The sequence below is a fragment of the Rhinolophus sinicus genome, linkage group LG06, assembly GCF_036562045.2.
Source record: "Rhinolophus sinicus isolate RSC01 linkage group LG06, ASM3656204v1, whole genome shotgun sequence".
Taxonomy (NCBI): domain Eukaryota; kingdom Metazoa; phylum Chordata; class Mammalia; order Chiroptera; family Rhinolophidae; genus Rhinolophus; species Rhinolophus sinicus.
The window spans coordinates 73,583,338-73,606,734 of NC_133756.1; the positions used below are offsets into that span (position 1 = coordinate 73,583,338).

The 23,397-nt window shown below is 39.7% G+C and overlaps 1 protein-coding gene across 2 annotated transcripts in view; it reads right to left on the reverse strand.

The window, feature by feature from the left end:
* CDYL (chromodomain Y like) overlaps window positions 1-23,397 on the reverse strand; it is a 187,689-nt gene that overhangs the window by 19,658 nt on the left and 144,634 nt on the right. For both annotated transcript variants that reach the window (XM_019710855.2, XM_074335278.1), the window contains one exon: window positions 260-516. In XM_019710855.2, coding sequence (XP_019566414.2) covers window positions 260-516 — 257 coding nt within the window. The remainder of the gene's footprint in view (window positions 1-259; window positions 517-23,397) is intronic.

Here is a 23,397-nt window from a genome sequence, read left to right on the forward strand (position 1 = left end):
TGTCACTGCCCTCACTCTTGAGAAGGAAGACAGACACTCGACACACACATACTGTCCCAACTTCACTGCAGTCCTAAGTGTTACAAGGAGCAAGACTACCACACTTCTCCTCTGCTTCCTACCTCTGGGTGGTTATTTGGAAACGGCCCAGGAGATTGAGAAAAAGCACAAAGAAGAGTGCCAACTTGGCAGAGCAGGCGTGGAAAACCAGGGCTTGGAGAAACAGGACGCACAAATCAGCCCCAGGAACATCTCTCACCTCTGGATTTAGTGAGTTATTCTCTGATGACTTTGTTGATAACAAGATGTGGGTGAAGCCATCCTGCTTCCTGACGACAATATCTCTGTATCTGTAGGCACTTTGCCTTTGTCTCACACTGAAACGCAACCGCTTGTCAAAAGGCTGGTCTCTTCTCTCCTCAAGAAATTTCCTTTTCCCAGCTGTCACTCCTGTAACAGATGTCTGTATGTTGGTTGTTCCATTGGCTGTTAGCGCATCCATGAACGGAGATGTACCTGCCAAGAGTTTGAAATCACAGTGGTCTGTGATGTCCTGCTACCAATTCACTCCCCACTGTCTTTGAATTAGGTAAAAGTGTTCATTACAAACTCAAGGATTAATGTATCAATGTAAGAAGTTAAAAATCAGAACCTTTGTAAAGTCTACTTTTAAAGGCATCTGTTTTCCATCCAAGTCTGGCAAGGAAATCACCCTCTTGCTTATCTTGTCTAAAAAATAAAGATGGAAAGGTACTTGCTGAAAAGAAGCTACAAAATTTGAGACTTTTGAAGGATGGAATTAAGAGAATAGGTCTCATGAAGAGTACCTATTCCAGGCCTGAGAAGTTGAAAAAAGGAAATCGATTCAAGAAAATACGTTATTATCAGAGTCGAGGTTATCTGCCATTTCCTTTCCTGAACACAAGATCGACTTGTACAGACACACGATGCAATCCTACATTTCTAATGGGCTACCCTACTCATGGTGCCATGGCCACCACTGCAGACCACCCCCGGCCTGCCGGAGCATGAGGTGCTCAGTTCTTTCTTTCTTCTGATGCCCAGCTGCTCTTTCCTGCTACAAAATTTTCCCACTATTTTTCCCTCCTGTGTCATCTCTTCACCATCAACCTGGTTAGTTTTCCAATCTATCTTAAAGATATGGTCTCTTGAATTTAATATTTATTATGATAAACTCAAGAGTTTTACTCAATACTTTCATAGCGTTACCAAGAAATGTCAGGTAAGAATTCAAGGATCAGGTAAATCATTATCCTCCTATTTATACGAATTGTCTACATATAATCTGACCTGGTAATGAGTGTATACAGCCTTTTGGGTAGCGGAAGAAAGAAAAAGAAATGTAAGAAAACTGGATCAGGCTGTACTAGTAAAATTAGTAATGAAAGAAGTTCTCTGAGGGGAAGAACATGATAAATTATGAGTCAGAAACATTTCCTCCAAAGTGAAAGAAAATAAGCTAAGGCCATCAAAGAAGATTCACAAAGGGACATTTAGAGAAGTAACATAATCTCTTAGATAAAAAAATGTGACTTTCATTCAATTGGTAGAAATACTTTGGAGGTTTTTTTTTTAAAATCAATCCAATTTCTTTTAAAAATTGGAAGAGATAATAGCACATGGTTCAAGAATCTAAAAATATAAAAAGCTACATGGTGAAAGACCTGCAACCACCCATATTCCCCATCGGCCCAGGACCCCCTACTCCAGTTAGCCAACGTGTCTGGTTTCCAGGTGTCCTTCTCAAAGTGTCTGTATGTATTATGGACCCTGGAGAAGAAAGAGTCATTTGATGTGAATTCTGAGAAGGAAATTTATCTGCTGAGATGGGCTCGCAGTGATCAATGGCGGGTCCAAATTTTACAAATAATAAGAGTCTAGTGGTCATTTGCTGACAGGGGCTCATCGTGTACTCTGTATCGCGGAAAGAACCTCACACTGAACTCTTTTTTGCACCTTTGATACTGTAATTTTATTTTTTTCTGTGTTTTTTTTAAATTAGTTTCAGGCGTACAAAACAATGTAATAGTTAGAAATTTATCATTTATATCTCTCACACAGTGATAATCCCCCTCCCCCATCTGTCCCTCTGACAGCTCAGACTGAATTCTTTCCTGCACTATGCCCTGCTGGTTTAGGCTGTCTTGAGTCGACCACTGCAGGGAAGCCCTGGTTTTGTCTTTCCACCAATAGACTGAGACTTGCCTCGTCCAATCAGAACTGGACAACTGTATCCTCATTTACATTTATACTGACCAATCAGAACTGCACACATTTGAGAACTTCATTTGCGTATAATTGGACCAACTGGGAACGTCAGTGGGAACTTTCTCAACAAAAGGTAGCCTCTCCTAGTCTCAGTGGAGCACACTTTCGGTTTCCACCAGAGGCTGCAGTTCCCTGGTTTGCAAACTGTTTTACCTGAATAAAGCCTCTCCATTCCCACACTTCTTTGGGTTTTGGCTTCTAGTATATAAAAGCAAATAAAACTATAAACATTTTTTCTCCTCCATAACTCGTGTTTAAAAACACAAATGGCAGTATACCAGACAGTGTTTTTGTCATACCTTGCTTTTATTCATTTGACAGTGTCTTAGAAATTGTTGCCTATCAGGTCAGTTTCCTTATTCTTCCCTAAGGCTATACAGCAGTCCAGTGAATGAATGTTCTAGAATTCATTTTACCAATTCACATTTTAATAAACACTAATATTCAACAATTTTTTTTGATATTACAAACAACGCTGCAATGCATAACCTTGGCTTCTGTCATTCCACTGCTGGCAAAACTATAGGATAAGTTTCTAAAAGATTTGTAACCCAGAGTATGTCTAACTGAAAGAGAATTTGATACGCTATTACCAGTATGACAGTGTTTCTGAATCCTTCTGAGGAAGCTACCAAGAATCCGTTCTCTTTCTTTTGGCCTCCAACTTCTCCTCTATCAGCTCATTCCCTCATATATGTTTAAAAATGTTCTCCATTCTCTTCTACTCTCGGATACCCCCACTAAACTGCTCTTCTCAGCACTGCCCTCTGTTCTCATGTCCATCACAGCCTGACCTGGTCTAGGTCTTACTGCCCTCACTTTTCCCTCTGTCCACCATTCCTCACTCCACTCCAGTCTGGAGCTAGAGGCAACATTACCACACAATTTCTCAAGTATCGAGAAACGGTTCATGGATGATCCTGAACCATTGAGCCTAGGTGCCCGAGAGACAGGGGGTACCCAAAGGGAGTCTGATGTAGTGAAGGGGGGAAGAGAGGGAAAGAATTTTGACTTTATCCACAGTTATTCAGGTGAAGATGCTACTGAGCCCAGAAGTAGGAGCAGGAGAAGTCAGGGTTGGAGATAAACACTTGGGATCTGGTGCCCAGAAACGATGGCTGAACTGAGAGTAGGAACTCCAAAGGGAAGAGTGAGCAAAGAGTGTGCTGGGAGAGCCCTATGTAAGGCCCAGAGACGGCAGAGAAGCAGGAAGGCAACAGTAGGCTTCCCAGAAGGCAGACGTGGATGCCATGGCAACGGGGATATGTCCACAGTGGCATATACCACAGAGAGGCAAAGAATGGGGATGAGGTCATGGAGGAGAGACCAGAAGTCATTAATAAACTCAGGCGAGTCGTTTCGGGTGAAAGCCAGACTACAGGATTCAAGAAAGACAGAGCAAAATTGTTAAGTAAGAAACATAAATGTCCAAACCAAGAATTTTTTAAGTTCTTGCTGTTTTAAGAAATATAGAAATACAAATGCAGGAAAGAGGACACTGATATTTAGGCAATGGCTGACAATAATAATTTCCCTGCCCAGAAAGATGAGCAGAAAGAAGAGATGAAATCAGAAATAATCCCATGCAGACACAAGCTGGAAGACCACAGGACTTGGGGGTGAACGTGGTTATCATCACAAAAGCAAAATAAGTCGAGATAGGCTGGGGCTCAGACCTTCTTGGGGCGGGTTGGGGGGGGTTCTTATAGACTACACATACCAGTGTGCTAATAGCAAGTGAGAGCTGTTGTGGTCTTTAAGAGTTACTAATCCTGAACTGAATCTTTAACTGGTGCTCTATCTAAGCACAGTAAGAATGATCCCAGCAACACAGGGGAAGAGGGTGAGCCAAAGCCTGCTGGCTTTGGATCAGCCCCTTACACCCCAAACTGTTCTTGCTCCTCACAGTGTCATTTCTTTTCATATTTCAACGCCACACATTCCTTAATTCTCCAAGTTTTCCTGGTGGTTCCCTCCCACGGATGCAGGATTTCTAGGCTACGGGGGTCCATGTAGCCTTCAAATGTGAGTCAGGAAAAGCCCAACATTTTCTTTAAGGCACTAGGGCCTATGGAGCTATCCATGGTTCTGCAAATTAGAAATGGATTCATGTTGGCTCATGCTGACCAGGAATGTTGAACCTGGCCTTCATCTGCCTGTTGAAACTGTATTGGCCCACTGGTGCCATTACGGTCCCTGCTGATTTCAGACCCAGTGATCTTGCCACGCCCACCCCAATATGATCCGAGACCCTCTGTTATCCACCTATGGGGCCATGTAACATCTAACTGGCCTACTCAAAGAGAGAAGTGTTTAAGCAGGACTGAGTCTCACAATCACAGACTGCCAACACCAAGCTAGGTCCTGACCCCCACGCCCCACCTCTGTCACTGATGCCCTTTGGCCCCCCATTCATGACAACCCAGCCACAGCACTCTTCTGCCATCTAGTTGTGTGCTCACCTCAGGGCCACTGTACCTTCTCTTCCCTCTGACTAGAATGTCCTTTCCCTAGACTGTCAAATGACTGGTTTCTTCTGCTCATCTGGATGGCAGGTCAAATGTCACCTCCTCAGACAAGCCGCCTTGGACCACCCCATCAAATGTGGGCCCCTCCCCATGGCGATTTCACATCGTCTCTGTTTGATTTTCTTCGTAGCACTCATCACAGTTATTTCTCATTTGATTTTAACTCACAGTATATACATTGTTGTCGTGCCCCACACCGCTCCTCCCTGTCTGTCTTGTTCACAAATGTATCCTCAGTGCTTAGAACACTCAGCATTTACTGAGTAAATGAATGGAAGGGACTTGAAAGTCCCTTTAGTCCAGCTCCCTCCACTTAGAGCTGAGAAGGTAAGTGGCCTTCTGAACGTCATACAGTTGATTGCCTTGTGCCAATCCGGGGATGGTAAGCGCTGCACTTTAGAGCACAATCAACTGCTAATGACTAAACTAAAAAGTAAACACCGAGATTCAGGAAAAAATACCCTCCATAATGTAAACTGTGTGAGAATTGTGACTCACTACACCAACAGCTCCAGCGAAAACAGAAGCAAAACTTGCCTCAGTGAACTGATAGTTCCCTAAGGATTTAAACTGAAAGACTACGAGATGCTTTTCTAGGATTTATTGGCATAAAAATTCACCTAGGAAACAAACAAACAAATAACCATATTAGTGTCTCTCCTAATAAATGGTTCCTTTCTAACATTCTTGAAAGCAAAATTGATACCCTCAAACATATACTGTTAACCTGCTAGAATTCACTGCTTCAAAGGCATGTCTCTCTAGGGGGCGGCCGGTTAGCTCAGTTGTTTAGAGCTCGATGCTCTTAACAACAAGGTTGCTGGTTCGATCCCCACATGGGCCACTGTGAGCTGTGCCCTCCACAACTAGATTGAAACAACTACTTGACTTGGAGCCGAGGGGTCCTGGAAAAACACACTTAAAATAAATTAAAAAGTTAAAAAAAAAAGCATGTCTCTCTAAAAATAAATTATACCTTCTGCTTCCAACCACAACAGAAAAACAATATCTGGATGTCCTGAGTTGCCAGTGAGAACTGAACGACAACCAGGAAACAACTGTACAAGACACTGGCCAACAGGCGGGGAGGACCATGCTCCCAGCATGAAGGGGAACAAACAAGGTGAGCCCAGATAGAGCCAGAAAAATGTGAAGTGAGAACACAGATTGGAGATGGAGGCCCAGGAAGCTATACTTTGTGGGGCAGGGTACTGAAAAGGAGGGGGCTACACAGACAGCTCCAGAACTACCTAGGGATCCTCCTGAGTTAACACCAATCTGAGCATGGACAGGGTGAAATCCACAAAGCTTGGCAGAAAACAATTACCCGTAAATTGAGTAAACGCCAGAGTTTACAGAAGCCTGGGAGCCCTCACCAGCCAGAGTGGGAAGATTTCACTGAATACCTGGGGTACTGGGAAGAGGCCCCAGAACAGGCACTAGATTGGTGGCACAGGTACTAGCTAGATCAGTTCCACTAATACTAATCTAGAATAAAGGATACTCTAGAATTCCACTAACAAAGCCTAAAAACAAGCCTTGAAAAGACCAAACCAATCTGTAACAACAGGCTGCCAGAACAAACCTAACACTTTTAAAGCATCAAACAAAATCCAGCATCCCAAAATGTAAAACTTACAATGTTCATTTAGCAAACAAAAATTACTAGACATGCAATGCAAAGAAGTAGAAAAATAGGACCCACGATCCAAGATTAAATCAGTTAATAGAAACAGACGCAAAAATGAGAGATGATGGAATTAACAGAAAAGGACATTTCCAAAACTGTTACAAATAACCTCAATGTGCTCAAGGAGTGAAAGGACAACATGAACATTTGAGGAAATGGAAGATTAGAATTAAAAATTTCATTGGATATGTTTAATAGATTGGATACGACAGGAGAAAAGATCAGAGAACTTGAAGACATATCTATAGACTCTCTCCACAGTGAAGCATAGAGAAGAGAAAAAAAGAGCAAAGCCAAAGTGCCCTGTGGGTAATATTGCGCAGTCTGGCATACATGCAATTGGAGTCCAAACATAGGTGCATGTTTGTGGGCAAAAAAAAATCTATAGAAATAATGGCTGAGTTTTCCATATTTGGTGAAAATCAGAAGCCTACGTACCCAAGAAACTTAACAAATACCAATCAGGATAAACACAATGAAAACCAAACCAAGACACCATAATCAATCTGTTGAAAGCTAGTGATAAATAGAAAACCATCAAAGCAGGGAGAGTAAATAAAAAATGTTAACAGATCCAGCAACATAAGAACAATGTATATTTATCTTCAAAAGTATACAAAGCAGAAGGAAAAAAAAGGCATCTTTAAAGTGCATGAAGTAAAAAAAAGTCAACTTAGCATATATGCAGCATTAATACCCTTCAAAACAACAAAGAAGTAAAAACTTTTCCAGACAAAAAATCTGAGAGAATCTGTAGCCAGCAGACCTGTACTGTAAGAAATGTTAAAGGAAGTTCTAAAGGTAAAATGTTACCAGAAGTTTGGATATTTATAAAGGAAAAAGAGCACCAGAACTGGTAAATATATGGGTAAAAATGAACCTGCATAGACTGTATATCAAGTTTAATTAACTAAGAGTGGAATATAATTGATTGGCTTAATAACAAAAAAAACCCTCCCCTGCTTTCACACCAACCTAACAAAAATGAATAAAACCAGTTTGTATACATTATGCAAATACATTAGATATCTTCAAGAAATTGACAACTTTTTGGAAAAATACGAATTTTTAAAGCCTGATCTCTGACACAGCAGAAACAAAAAGAGAAAACTTACTAAGGAAAGACAAAAGTAAAGTAATGAAAGAATTAGCTCTGAAAACCACTTTGGGGATAAGCAAGGTAAGAACAGCTAGCTATAAAAGTAACAAACAGTGTCAGAGCACCAAGGAAAGGAAATATACCAAACTCATTTGTGAAGATAATTTAACTCTGATGTCAGAATTTGAAATAGAGGACATAAAACAAATCCACATACCAATTTTACTTATTACTCGTGGCATCACAATCCTATTCTATTAACACCAAATACTGTAACGCTATCTGTCTTTCTCAATTTTAATTCTCATAGACTTCCAATCACAATCTCAGTGGTTAAGATTTAGATGAAGACGAGCTAAGAAAATCTGAAAAGAATAATGAGTGAAATATACCTTGCTAGTTATATATTATATAGCTATAGTAAGAGCATGGTTCTAATACAGGGAAAATTACCAACTAGAATTAGCCTAGAAATACTCCAAAGATGACAATATCTGCATTAAAAATCAACACAAGTCATTCAACAAGTGGTAAGGAAAACTGGATAGCTAATTTTCCTTAAAAAAAAAAAAAAGTCCCTTTAAGTATTTACACTATACCATATACCAAAATAAAACACAAAGATAAACAAAACAAAGGAAGTGCACAGAAAAATTTGTATGATGGAATAAAAACAAGAAAAATTGATCTCACAAGTAAAAATGAAACAATCTTCTCTACCTTCAGATTAGGGAAACTTTTTAAATATGGCAATTATCAGGGCCAGTGAAGAGCACACACACATAAAGTGGCATATTTCTAGAGAGCAATTTTATAAGATGTGTCAATCAACCTCTGCTCTTGTAATTAATTCCACTTTCAGAATTCTAACAAAAGGAAATCATATGACGATGTTTTCAGACAAAAGGTTTTCAAATAACTTTACTTTTAAAATGGAAAAATTGTAAAGAGCCCTAAATTTAATAATAAAGAAATGTTTAAATGACTTAGGTATACAACTCTCTCACACATCTTAAGCAGCCATTATTATGATGTTTATGAAGGTTTTTAAAATACAAGTCAGTAAGTGTATCATGACAACTACCAACAAATTAACATTACACTTTCCACATGCCAAGCTCTTAACACAAATAATCTAATTTAAACCCATTCAGCACACCTGAAAAAGTGGGTGTTACAGATCTGATTCCAAAACTTGTGTTCCTTTACTTTGTTACCCCCAAAATTATACATTAAAGAAATGAAAATGAAAGATAATAAAAGGTATATGTAATGTAATTAACAGTGTTTACATGTGAGTTTATTAGGAATGTAAATAGATAAAAATGTTAATGGCTTAAAAAAACAAACAAACCCAACAACAACCAGATCACGGGTTTATTAAAGAATGACTGAGAACTGCCAGACAGAAGAGATGTGTAGGGCAAGGCCCAGGGAAAGGGAACAGGCCTCCACGGCCTGTCCAGGTGCGACATTCTCCCTGCATTTCCTGTGTTCACCAACATGGAAGTTCTCCCAGGACCACTGTGTTACCCTCCTGGGTTTTTATGGAGGCTTCATTACAGAGTCAGGATTGAATAAGTCATGGGCCATTGGTGACTGATTCAAGTGCCAGCCCCTCTCCCCTCCCTGAGGTGTGTGTGTGTGCGGGGTGGCACAGAAAGTCCAATTCTCTAATCACATGGTTAGCTCCACTGTCAACCAGCTGCCATCCTTAGGTGTTTCCAAAAGTCACCTCATTAACCTAACAAGGTACACTTAGGAAATTCCAAGGGTTTGGGGAGCTGGGACCTAGGAACTGTGATGAAATAAATAACAATCTTGCAGTTCACCCCCTGGTCTTAGAACTTGATCCCTCACAGCATACAATCATGTAAGTCAGAAGATACTGGGATCTCATTTAGTCTTAATGGCTGTTTCTTAGTGACAGACATATGGGTAACTTATATCATTGGTATTTTGTAAATTTCTACAATATACTACTGATGTAATTAGGGTTAAACACCACCTGAAAACAGACTTTTGAGTCCAAAATCCAGACAAGAATTCTGGGATATTAGTTTTAAATAGGTAAAGATTTATTGGTATTTCTCTGAGTGCATTTCAGTTTAGGGTTGTTTAATCAAAAGTTGGTAAATTTAATAAGTTGTCAGAGCAGTATGGGTCTCAACCTCAAGGAAAGTTCAAAACCGTTTTTTAACCATCTGAGATATTCATGGCCATTATTTTGTTTAGCCCAAAGACAGCAAGCACTATAGTGTCTACAGAATTATTAACCCTCCTTTATTATAGAGTTTAACATTTCAAAATATTATTTACACCCACTGAACCTAATCCGATTTAACTGTACAAAAGCCTACCATTTTATTCAGATTATATAATCTGCGAACTGAATTCATTAAAAGAAAATTTTCAAATGAACACGGAAGTAGCCTTTAAATATCAGCGTCCCTTTTTCCCGTAACATAGTAAACAAATCCTTTATAGATGATTATAAAAGTCTCTTTGCTCCAACTGCTTCAATTAGTTCCCTGTCCACAGGCATCTCTGTGTTTAAGGTTATACAGGCTCATTTTCAGCTGTGTTCAAAAAGACAAGAGATTTGTCAGTGCTGCTTTGCTTCAACATGACTGATATATTACAAACAATTAGAGTCCACTGCAAATTTCACCTGTTTATGCCTGATTTTGTCTGGAGAAAGTTGGTATCAACCCCACACAGGTGAATCCAGCTGAGCAAGAATACACAAAACCCACGGCTCTCACGGCTACCCCACCCACACCAGGTGCACAGCTTTCCACGTGATTTCAGATCCAAGTTCCCAGCACACTTCAGAACAATCCAAGAACTGCAGCCCTCCTGACACTCACCTCCTTCAACAACTGCAGGCCTTTTTCAAGATGAAATGCCACACTTATTATAGTATTTATGTTTTTCTTAGCTATTTAACACATCACATTGTGCTACCGTTTTTATTAGGGTCCCATCTCATTCTTAAATGTGCCAATGACAACGTTTCTCAGTCATTTCCCTCATAAGCCCTGTGGTTTTTAGTGCCTGGTTTTGCGTAGTGTGATGATTTTAAGGAATGTATTATGTTGCATTACACAGAACTGGCTCTAAGCTTTCTTTCCATTGCTCAGTATCAAAGTCATTCTTTTTACCTGATTCAACAAAGAATTTATTCACAGCCATGTTTTAGACTTGGCCCTAAAAATAAAAGCCATCTAACTAACGATTTGCTTCAAGAGAAATACATAAACCAGCTAGCAACTGCTCAATGGGGAATAAGGGTGGAAATGTTCCCATCAAGGCCCACATTCAGAGAGCGCTTGGTTTTTCATCAGCCACCTCCTTCCAGGAGGAGCTTCCTAATGTCAGGCATGGGCTCCCCCCACCCGAACTGGACAGGTAGGGGTCAGGGACAGAGTGGGCTTCCAAAGCAAAGGCCCTCAAGGCTTCTTGAAACTGAGTTAAGCTTCTCCAACAGGTGAGAGCCAAGCATTCTGTGTGTGTGCTCCAAGGCACGTAAATGGTTCTCCGTCCTGCTCCAGCGGCTGGAGCAGTTGTCGTCCATGCCTAGTCTGGATTAGATCCTTTTCTTCTAGTCTTTTCCACCTAGTCTGAAAATCAACTCTGGAGTTCTGTGTCTAGGCATGGATGAATGCTGTTCTCTCTCCCAACACAACGGTGCTTGTCAAACTCTGGGACACAAAATCAATTTTGTTGATAGCAATCAGTATTTATTTAAAACAGAATAGACTAGGAGAAACTAGAGACCATCGCATGTGTACCAGTACCCTGGGCCACCAGATAAAACATGTCCCTGACTGTGGGTTGCACTGAAGTCTGAGAACACACTGTATGTGCAGTGCCCACAGATGCCTGCTCCAGCCTGGACTCGTCACACTGAGTGTGCAGAGCGCACCTCTGTGCCGGACCCAGCACAGCATCTGACACGGGATGCATCTGACAGATGAGTAAACCTGAGGTTCAGGAGCTCATGGACCTGAGCTGCATTCTCAACAGCGTAAAGGTTTCCCCTCCCTGACTCCCTGCCGTTGAGGGTGGTCTGAGGGGCGAGCAGGACCCTGGGTCACTGCTCTGATTCTATGGCTAGAGATCTGTGGGTCACAGGCCCTGGGGGTCACACCTTCCCCTCACGTGACAACAGGAAAGGACAGATGCATGATGGCTGCCCTGCACTTACCTCCAAATACCCCCTTCCTCAGCCCTTCTGCACTGATCTCTCAATTTGCCCGATTTCCACAGTAACTTTTCTACGTCTTGACTACTCGGTCAGCTTCACTGCTTCTCTAGCTTCTGGTTTTGCTACTGCACACCGACCGCAGCCAACTCCATGGCCACACAATAGCTTTCCTCAAACCTTTCATTCAAGTGTTTTCCTTATAAAACTAGAACCCCAAACCAACCTAAATCAAAATGGTCAGGTTAATTGTTAAGGTTTTCCCCACACTGGGTCTCTCACACGTCTCTGACATCATCTCCTAAAAATTAACCAGGCTCCCTGCCTCATGCTGCAGGCACGACCATTTGCATCCCAGCTACCTAACATGAGCTAGAGCCATGTCAAGCCTGGGCCAGGGGCTGGCACCGTATTAGCACTTGGGAAAACAAACTACAAACAACTCACTTTAAAAAGAAGAAGAATTCCTAAGAATGGAGGCTGTATAAAAGCCATTTTAGTCCATGAAGCACAGGAATAATTCCTTGAAACCATTAAATGATTCAGAATGTTAGATTCATACTGAAGGTAGATGAACGGAAAATTGTGAAATGAATTAAAAACTTGAGAGTACATAGAATTAGGGAGCATTTTGAAAATCAACAGAAAAACATAAGCTGTGGCTTCTTCAATTAAAATTATTCTGTTTAATAATTAACTATTCAGAGAGAACCAATCTAAAAATGTTAAGTACAAAAAAACAATGAGATTTAAAAAGAAAATTTTATTGATAAAAAGTAGCAATTAATGAGACTATGTAACTTTAAGTAAACTTTAGATAATTAATTATAATTTCCTAAAACATATATAAGTCCACTTTAACCAAAGACTTATGAACCAAGAGATACACAATAATGTAATGTTTGATACGTGAAGTGCAATGTTTATGGCTAAGTGCCATCTGCAGCAGGGGTTCTCAGCCTGACTGCACAAGAGAATCATCGGGCAGCTTTAAAACAATGTTTCCTGGGCCAATTCCCAGCTACCTGGGTTCTGGGAGTGCAGCACAGGGCCTTTCCCACGTGATTCTGACACACACTGTTCTAGGGCAAACGGGTTTGGTATCTTTCACGATGCAGCAAACTTGTGGTCTGAAACAGGATATTCAGGGTAACCCAAAGGAAAAAGCTTAAGTCAGAAAACTGAGCAGTAACATTTCTTCCAAATCAGAGTCATCAAAGTCCAAATAACTGAAACAGATAAATGAAAAACAGTGGTAAGTACAAGAAGTAAAGACCATTGGAAAGAATATAGGGAGATGCTAAATCAGATAAAGAAGAGTATCAGAAATATAGAGAAATTAGAAATACTCAGATGTTCAACACAATATCGCTTTTCTCCAGTAACAAAGTTAGTGAGTAAATCAAAGACAGTAAAAACTCAGGCTCTGGGACTCAGCAGGGGATCCTGGAGTGCTGGCTGACATTGACAAGATCACACTGCTTCTCTTTTTACAACAGGGCACTCAAGGGAAGAACCACGCTCAGTGTCACTTAAATATTCGCAACATGTGGAAACAGTCTAATGGTTGGTTCTTGTATTATTTGTATTTGTAATTTTTCAGTTAATATCATTCAGGATAGTAAAAATTTCCACATTTTGGTTAATAATCTTTCCTTAGAATAGACTTCCCATTGATACTTTTCCTTTTTTTTTTCTTATTCTTCACCAAATGCAAGAGGGGAAATCTCAGTGATCAATCACACTAGTTTCTCAGTGGGGGTAATCAGAGGTCAGAGACATGGAGGCAGAGAGGCACCCCGCATCTCAAGAAATTTTCATCTTGCAAGATGAAAACCCAAGGAACAGCCAGTGTCACTGCCTGCCTGGGGTTCCTGAGCGGCGAGGGGGGCACATGCTCAGATCACATCCAGGCCCACCAGATGCTCTCCTCAAATGCTCCCTCCATCACACACAGCTAGCTGCCTGCTGCAATGCTAAAGACCCATCCATGTGGAAAGTTAAAGAGCAAAAGGTAAGTAAATGAGTGATCAACGGTAAGAAATATCTTCAAGAAGGTTAGGAACATTTCCAGGTAACGCTGCTTAAGACTTCATAGAGTTCGATTTTAACTGGTGCGCAAGTACTTTTGCACACAGTAGGTGCTCAATAAATATTTGTTGAAGATAATTGTTACTATGCCATTAGCAAAGAAATGGAGATAGCTATAGTCAGGGGACTCTGATGAAGGTTAATGATTAAAAAAAAACAGGATGGAAAAGAACAGGCTGAAATCAGCCTTTTAAGGGTTACACCAAGTTAAAAAGAATATGGACTTAATGTTGGAGGCAAAGGAGAAAGATTAAAAAGAATCAACAGCTCACCTACCTGTCTGTAACAACTAAAAATTCAGCCTAGGAAAAGAGGGATGTGAAAGATCTTCCAGGGGCCAGAAAATGTATAATAAGGCATTTTAAAAAAGAAAGAAAATCAAGGGCTGCTATAATTCCCAACACAGACCTAATCACTTATTACATTTTATGGGCTCCAAAGAGTCTTCATGTTACTTCAGGCATTATTAATCCAGGAAGAAAGGCAGTGTAGTTACCTGGGCAGAGATGAGTTAGTACTTAGTTACCACTAGCATTCCTAGTCCTGCAGGGAGAAAGCTCGGGAAGAAACACCCTACATGCTATGCACATGCTTCCTCGCTGTGCTTAAACACATCCATCTCCAAATCCTGTATTTGTATCTATCCACCTCAATGCTGTAACACATTTTATCTACTAACTTGCCTACAACAGGATAAAGCTCACCATTTTTCAGAGAATGTTCAGGGATGTTATCACGTTAGCATGATTATTAAAAGAAAAAAACAAACCACACACACAATTTAAAAACTGACATGTAATTTGATTACTAAACTGGCTTTGACCTTTCCCTTGAACCACTCCTGCTTGCACACCTAGAGTACTGTTTAGAGCTACTGAGGGGACATCAGCTTTGCCAGGAAGGATCTTTTCCTGCAGCACTCTCAACCGGTCACAGGCTCAGCAATGAGACCTCAAAGCAGTTTCCTGTCTCCAGAGGACATCTGTGGACTTTGTCCTACGGAAAACTATAGTTCAGTGGCGTCAAGTCTGTCTTGCCGCAGAACTCATTTCGTTTTTCTACAAGCCACACTGACTCGAGGGCTAGCGCAGCCAGACGCCCCTGTGGAACCCCTATGCAGCAGGCCCCAGGGCCACTTGCAGTCTCCCTCTCACCCCCACCATCTGCCTGTCATAGAGAGAGAGGAACTCTAACCCAATTACTACAACTCAGCGAGGCATGGGAAAGGGGCATCCTAGTACCTTAGAAACAGCTTACTGTAATGTCTGCTTTATTACGTACATATATATATGTGTGTGTATATATATAATATATATATATGGTGTGTTAGAATGCCATTCTTTCTAAAGCTGAACAATATTCCATTGTATGACTACACCACATTTTGTCCATCGATGGACATTTGAGGTGTTTCCACCTTTGGCTATTGTGAATAATGCTACTATGAACATGTGTACAAATATCTGAGTCTCTACTTTCAATTCTTTATATATATACCGAGAGACGTGAAATTGGTAACTTTGTGGATTATATAAAAACATCTGTATCTGTTGATATAGAAGCGGATCATATGGTACTTCTGTGTTTATTTTTTTGAAGTTATATTTAATATTTTCCTAAATTAGTTAGAATGTGTTTAATTAGTAACTATAATCCAACTCTTTGAGAAGTTCCAAATCATGGACTGGACTTGATTACTTTCATTTCTTTGCTAAACTTCTTTGGTTTCCCTGGGATAGGGAAGCAGAGGACACAAGGCTATAAAATCCTTTAAATGTTGGAAAAGGGTTAAAATAATCAAAGGTAACTTGCACAAGGACCCATAGCCAATTCTGAGGCTCTTAGTCCAGACACAAAACTCTAGAAAATACATTATATACTTGTTTTTCTTTTCACGTCCTGGAACTGCCTCCTCCTAGCTAGTCTTGCAGTTTTAATGCACACATACAGGTCACACGCTACTTCAAGGGTAGGATCCGGGCTTCACCAAGCTTGTGCCTCTAGTTCTGAGTACTAACCTTCCTTTTAAAGACAGAGTTTGCTGAATGACGTTTTAACAGTAGGAGAATAAAAAGAACTTGAACATATTTCTTCAACAGAAACACTCCAATTAGCAAGTCACTGTAAACTATGCAAACATCTGTCATCAGTTCAGGGTATAACTAGACACGATCAAGTATCCTTGCCCATGTTTAAAGTTTCATGGTATAAAGGTCAGTACTCCACAGCATTACTTTATGTAGACGCCTTGGTCAGTTTCATCTTTATTTTGAGTTGTGTGGAGCTCCTCAGCGAGCATTAAGCCCTAAGGGGATTTAGATTCCTAAATCTAGAAAAGCAACGAAGTCCTTAGTCAACTAAAGGAAATTTAAGCATCCATCTTTACTCAGTTCTTCAACACACAGGGTAAAAATACAGTTACAGAGCTATTGACAACCAACATTTTAGAATCAAAGTTAAGAACACCAAGGAAACGGAAATCCTTAAAAGTGAAGTGCATTATTTGAAGAGGCTAATGACAGTTTATTCAGCCATGATCAATCTTTATTACAGATGCACATTCAGGCCAAGTTTAATTTTACTTATGACAAAGTAAAACAAAAATAAAAAGAAAGAAAAATTACTAGCAATATAAATCCTATCATTCTAACTAAACACATCAGTATAAGTTTCTAAGGTAAATCCAATAAAACAGGTGATACTTTAAATTTAGTGTATTTCCTTATTAATGGCTTTAAAAATAAGTCAAATACTAGAGAAAAACACACACAAAAATCTGTATACTGTAATGCCACCTTAAAGAGCAAAAAAAAAGGAACAGAAGGAAATCAGACCCATCTTCCTTTTTAGTGCTGAGAAGAAGAATTAACAACAAAAACAAAAACAACAACCAAAAATATAAGAAGGGTAACAGTAACTATCTACATGGTATAATTCTCCAGTGGTGGAATCTTATTATTTATCACATCTACAAAAATTTCATTTCCTGCAAAAATGATCCTACCTTATTTGACATACGATTGAAGTCTCTCAATACTTTTCTTTGTAATATTTGTCTTGACTTTTAGAACCAACCAGTTCTTGCAACTATTGCTTTACTAAGATGGTTACTCAATTACAGTCTAATTTCCCTATTTCATTTTAATAGTGCATGGCCATTAATTTCAAATCCCAGGTATTAAAGGAATATACTATCTTGATTAGGTACATGTAGAGTATAACCAAACTTCTACTCCAAATTAAATTAATTCACAAACTGTATTTATTGCATCTAGTATATTCTAGGCCAAAATGTGCTAATTTTCTTTTTTTTTTAATTAAAGTTTATTGGGGTGACAATTGTTAGTAAAATTACATAGATTTCAGGTGTGTACAATTCTGTATTACATCATCTATAAATCCCATTGTGTGTTCACCACCCAGAGTCAGTTCTCCTTCCATCACCATATATTCGATCCCCCTTACCCTCATCTCCCACCCCCCACCCCCCTTACCCTCTGGTAACCACTAAACTATTGTCTGTGTCTATGAGTTTTTGTTTCTTCATTTGTTTGTCTTGTTCTTTTGTTGTTTTTGGTTTACATACCACATATCAGTGAAATCATATGGTTCTCTGCTTTTTCTGTCTGACTTACTTCGCTTAGCATTATACTCTCAAGATATATCCATATTGTCACAAATGGTCCTATTTCATCTTTTCTTACTGCTGAATAGTATTCCATTGTGTGTATATACCACAACTTCTTTATCCATTCATCTATCAAAGGACATTTTGGTTGTTTCCATGTCTTGGCCACCGTAAACAAAGCTGCAATGAACACTGGCGCACACTTGTCTTTATGTATAAATGTTTTCAGATTTTTTGGGTAGATACCTAGGAAAGGGATTGCTGGGTCATATGGTAATTCTATTCGTAATTTTTTGAGGAACCTCCACACTGCCTTCCATAGCGGCTATGTGCTAATTTCCTACTCCTGGTACAGAGACACCTCACAGAGGGCAAGACTTCAAACACCTCCTTTGGAAGTAACATTATTACCCCGAGTAAGGAGAGGGTCAAGTTGTTTGCTGATATTCACAGTAAGGTCTACTTAGGCCTTCCACCTGCAATGTCAACAGCAGCAGGGTAAGTATGAAAACCTGTCACCTATACTTTTAATCTTTTCCAAGTGCTACCATTTCAATCAGTGTCTTGAGCATTCAAACATCAGTGGATAATATTATTATCTTTCCATATAAACTATCATGTTAAAGCTCCCCTCCTTTCCACCTTTCACCTCATCTTCAAATTAGAAATAGTTTAAACTAGAATAACACATTAATTTTAACTAATTTCTCAAATGCTATCAAAATGGCTCTCTAGATCTGTGGTTCCATATCAGTGTATGCTATAGCTCCTGAAGGACTGAGACCATTAAAGCTACAAAGACAAAGCTTGCTGAAAGCACAACTCAACAAGACAGAGCTGGAAGTGAGAGCACCACAGGAAGAAAGGCCATCCTGTAGTTAGTTGCTAAAAGCATAACACGTATTTAGCTTTGGATTTTCTAGAGGGCAAAGCAAGGCTTGAAACTTTATTAAAAAAAGATTCTAAGATATAAACAAACCTATTACCTTAAGAAGATAACCTGGTACTTCTAAGACACAAGAGACATCTCTCCCTGAGGGTCTTCAAAAAAACAAGAGCCCAACAACACACAGACACTCCACCATCCCCAAATCAGAAGGAATGAAAAATGGTAACAGCCAGCAAGGACATGATATGGCAGATTACAAACTCAAGAGAATCCCCAAGTACATGAAAGCAAAGGTTTTCCTAACCTTTCCCCGTACACAGAGCTATTTTTTCCCCCTAAACAAAATAGAACCTCAAAACCAAAGCTGATGAAAGCAGAGGTGCTCCGGTGGTGGGGACCTCACTGGCTCCTCGTCAGCCTCTGAGACCAGCAAGGGGGAGATGCGGTGCAGGCCAAACCTCAGTTCCCAGGGCTGCCAGCCAATGGAGAAACACCAAAACATCCTTGAATTTACGAAGCACCACAAGAAAATGAAAATACATGATTTCATTCTAAAAAGAAACAAGCTGTGAGGAATTGAAGATGGCTCTGCCCTCACAGAGCTCAGCTGTTTGCGTGGCATGAGCGCCTCAGAAAAAGGCGAATGGCCAGAATCACTAAAAGGGGCAGAAGAAGGCCTGGGGAACAGGAACTGCCATCTAGATACCATCATCCATCCTAGTCCTTCTTTGGTTGGCTTTTCAATTCGTTTTCAGACCATGTGAAGATTTAATCCATGATGAACTTTCAGGAACTGTTCTAGTATTTGTGACATTCACTCAGTTTTTACTTTTAGTTCTTTTCGGTCAAGATTCATCTCATGGCTACTTAAAGGAAATTTATTCACAGGAACATAGATTTTATAGTAAGGATATCTTGAAAGTTAAAAAAAATTTGGTACAAGTACCAAATGGTACAAGTACACAGTATGTACCAAAAATATAGTCATAACATGTTCACAGCTTTATTTTCTCAATATTTAAAATTAATTTCCACATACAGAAGCAATCAAGTTAATCATTCTAATATTAAAAGAAACATACAAGACTAACCTCTAAAACATAAAATCCCAAATAACCCTACACAAACTATACACTCTCAAGGGAGAAAAGTCGTAAAATGTTTTTTGGAGGGTGACTTGACAACTTGTATTAAAAACATTAAACAAAACTAAAAATGTATGATGAATCCAAATCTAGGAATTTTATCTTAGAGAAATATTCATAGATATTATTAGGATTTGACTAATAGGAAGTTCTTTGCAGTGTGATTTACAGTTAGGATGCTCCTGTAATTAAGACTACTGTGTTTCCCCGAAAACAAGACCTGGCTGGACAATCAGCTCTAAGGCATCTTTTGGAGCAAAAATTAATATAAGACCTGGTATTATACTATGATTATCATTACATTACATTATATTATAGACCTGTCTTATAGTAAAATAAGACTGGGTCTTATACTAATTTTTGCTCCAAAAGACATATTACAGCTGATTGTCTAGGTAGGTCTTATTTTCAGGGAAAACAGGGTATGTGTAATTATGCTTAACGACACAGAAAAGTATGGCTGACCTATGAGAAGTCAAGCCTGGAACATGGAACAGTGAGACATGTTCTTACACACACACTTACATGCAGAGCACAGTGAATAAAAAGCTGGCTCTGTCACCTCCTCTCGCCCACTCTCACCTAGTAGTTTATTTCCTAGTCTCTCAGCTCCAAGGTCAATCTACTCTCTTCACCCTCTTCTCACACACTACAGATACTGTGGTACAGCTGCAAGGCTTTTATTGCTGTAGCAAAATACTTCTACGCTTGAGCATGAGCACCATCTAGAGAAGTTTTGCAGGACATGAGACTGGTGGTGCAAAGGCAAAACCAAATCCAGCGCTGGCTCATCATGGATGACGCCATCTGTGGACCCAGCTCTAAGAAACCATGTGAGAACCCACTCCAGTTACACACCAATTCTGTAAACCCTGTGTTTTATTGCAAACAAAAGTTAAATGGGAAAAGAGGATCAATAGTTCAGAATTAAGAATGGACCTGTCCACAGCTAAAAGGCTGGTTAAAGAGCTAGACAAACTACAAAATGACAACTTTTCTTGAACTCATCAGAGAGCTGAGGTTGCAAGGCAACCAAATGACTTGAAATTCAAGGAACGACAGCCCATCCAAGGAAAGATGGGACATGGAGACTGTCTCATCTGTGGCAGAGTACAAGTGGAAGGCAGGGCCTCTACAAATGAATAAGAAGGGATCAGCTAAACTCCAAAGAACTGCTAAAGGCTGAGTGTAGGCTAGCATGATATATAAAAGTTCACTTGTAAGAAAGACCAGGGAAAGGCAGGAGATCAGACACAGACTTTCTCAGCAAGCCACAGAGGAGGGGGTCTGGCCATTTTCAGGAGAAAGGTTATGAAGACCCACCTGCCTACTCTGATCTTTCTCTCAGGCCTCTAGGGGAAGGGTAGGGAAACCCTGTTGACTCCATTAAAACCAAGGGAAGGACAGTGTGAGGAAAAAACCCTTTACCCCATGGGCAGGAGAAAGAATCCTGGTAAAGATCCATCTACAAGGCTGAGGAGCACAGGGCCTAAGCCTGAGATGGGACCAAAACAAGTAACTGCCCTGCTCCCACTCTCCCTTCCACCTTCCCATCCCAGCCTATCAAGAACCGAGTGACATGGATTGGAAGAATCAACATAGTTAAAATGGCCATATTACCCAAAGCAATATATAGATTTAATGCAATCCCCATCAAAATCCCAATGTCATATTTTAAAGAAATAGAACAAAAACTCATCAGATTTATTTGGAAACACAAAAGACCCCGAATAACCAAAGCAATCTTAAGAAAAAAGAACAACAATGGAGGTATCACACTTCCTGACTTTGGCTTGTACTACAGGGCTACAATAATCAAAACAGCATGGTATTGGCAGAAAAACAGACACATAGACCAATGGAATAGAATTGAGAACCCAGAAATAAAACCACATAAACATTTTTGACAAAGAAGCTAAAAACATACAATGGAGCAAAGACAGCTTCTTCAATAGATGGTGCTGGGAGAATTGGATAACCACGTGCAAAAGAATTAAACTGGACTGCTATTTGTCACCATGTACCAAAGTTAATTCAAAATGGATCAAAGACTTAAGCATAAGACCTGACACAATAAACTGCATAGAAGAAAACATAGGTACTAAACTTATGGACCTTGGGTTCAAAGAGCATTTTATGAATTTGACTCCAAAGGCAATGGAAGTAAAAGCTAAAATAAACGAATGGGACTATATGAAACTTAAAAGCTTCTGCACAGCAAAAGAAACCATCGACAAAATAAAGAGGCCGCCAACTGAATGGGAGAAGATTTTTGCGAACAGTGCCTCCGATAAGGGGCTAATATCGAGAATATACAAGGAACTCATGCAACTCAACAACAAAAAAACAAACAACCCAATTGAAAAACGGGCAGAGGACTTGAAGAGACATTTCTCCAAAGAGGACATACAAATGGCAAATAGACATATGAAAAAATGCTCAACATCACTAATCATCAGAGAAATGCAAATCAAAACCACAATGAGCTATCACCTCACCCCAGTCAGAATGGCTATCATCAACAAGACAAATAGTAACAAGTGTTGGAGAGGCTGTGGAGAAAAAGGAACCCTCATACACTGTTGGTGGGAATGCAGACTGGTGCAGCCATTATGGAAGGCAGTGTGGAGGTTCCTCAAAAAATTACGAATAGAATTGCCATATGACCTAGCAATCCCTCTCCTGGATATCTACCCAAAAAATCTGAAAACATTTATACATAAAGACACGTGTGCTCCAATGTTCATTGCATCTTTGTTTACGGTGGCCAAGACATGGAAACAACCAAAATGTCCTTCGATAGATGAATGGATAAAGAAGTTGTGGTATATATACACAATGGAATACTATTTGGCGGTAAGAAAAGATGATATAGGAACACTTGTGACAACATGGATGGATCTTGAGAGTGTAATGCTGAGCAAAGTAAGTCAGACAGAAAAAGCAGAGAACCATGTGATTTCACTGATACGTGGTATGTAAACCAAAAACAACAAAAGAACAAGACAAACAAATGAGAAATAGAAACTCATAGACACAGACAATAGTTTAGTGGTTACCAGAGGGTAAGAGGGGAGGGGATGGGAGATGAGGGTAAGGGCATCAAATATATGGTGATGGAAGGAGAACTGACTCTGGGTGGTGAACACACAATGGGATTTATAGATGATGTAATACAGAATTGCACACCTGAAATCTATGTGATTTTACTAACAATTGTCACCCCAATAAATTTAAAAAATAAATTAAAAAAACACACAAAAACAACCGAGTGAAAATATCAATAGCAGTCTATTCCCAGGGAAAGGGCAAGATCACGGAGAGAGAAGTCCTCTAAGAATCAGGCATACAGAGACAGCTGAAAGCTGGTGACAGCACAGACACTGAGAAAAACCTTCCAGCAACCACAGCAAAAGCAAAATCCAGCTCAACTCCTGACTAGATCGATACAGTTTTCCACACTAGCTGCCTAAGAACTATGCCCATTTCTAGGCATGAATATTATTTGTCTCTCTTGTTTTATATGAGATACACAGTATTCAAATAAAAATTATGAAATATACAAAAATCAAGAAAAAAAATTACAATTTATCAAGAAACAAAGCAATCAACAAAACCAGACTCAGAGATGACCCAGATAATGGTACTTTGATATAGAAACATTAAAATAACTACGGTACATATAAAAGGATCTACTAGAAAAAGTAGACAGCATGCATAAACAGATGGGGCATTTCAGTAAAGACATAGAAACTTTAAGAAAAAGCCAAATGTGCAAGTCAGAAATCACAAACCCTGGGGAGGGGAAGAATCTGAATTTCAAATTGCCAC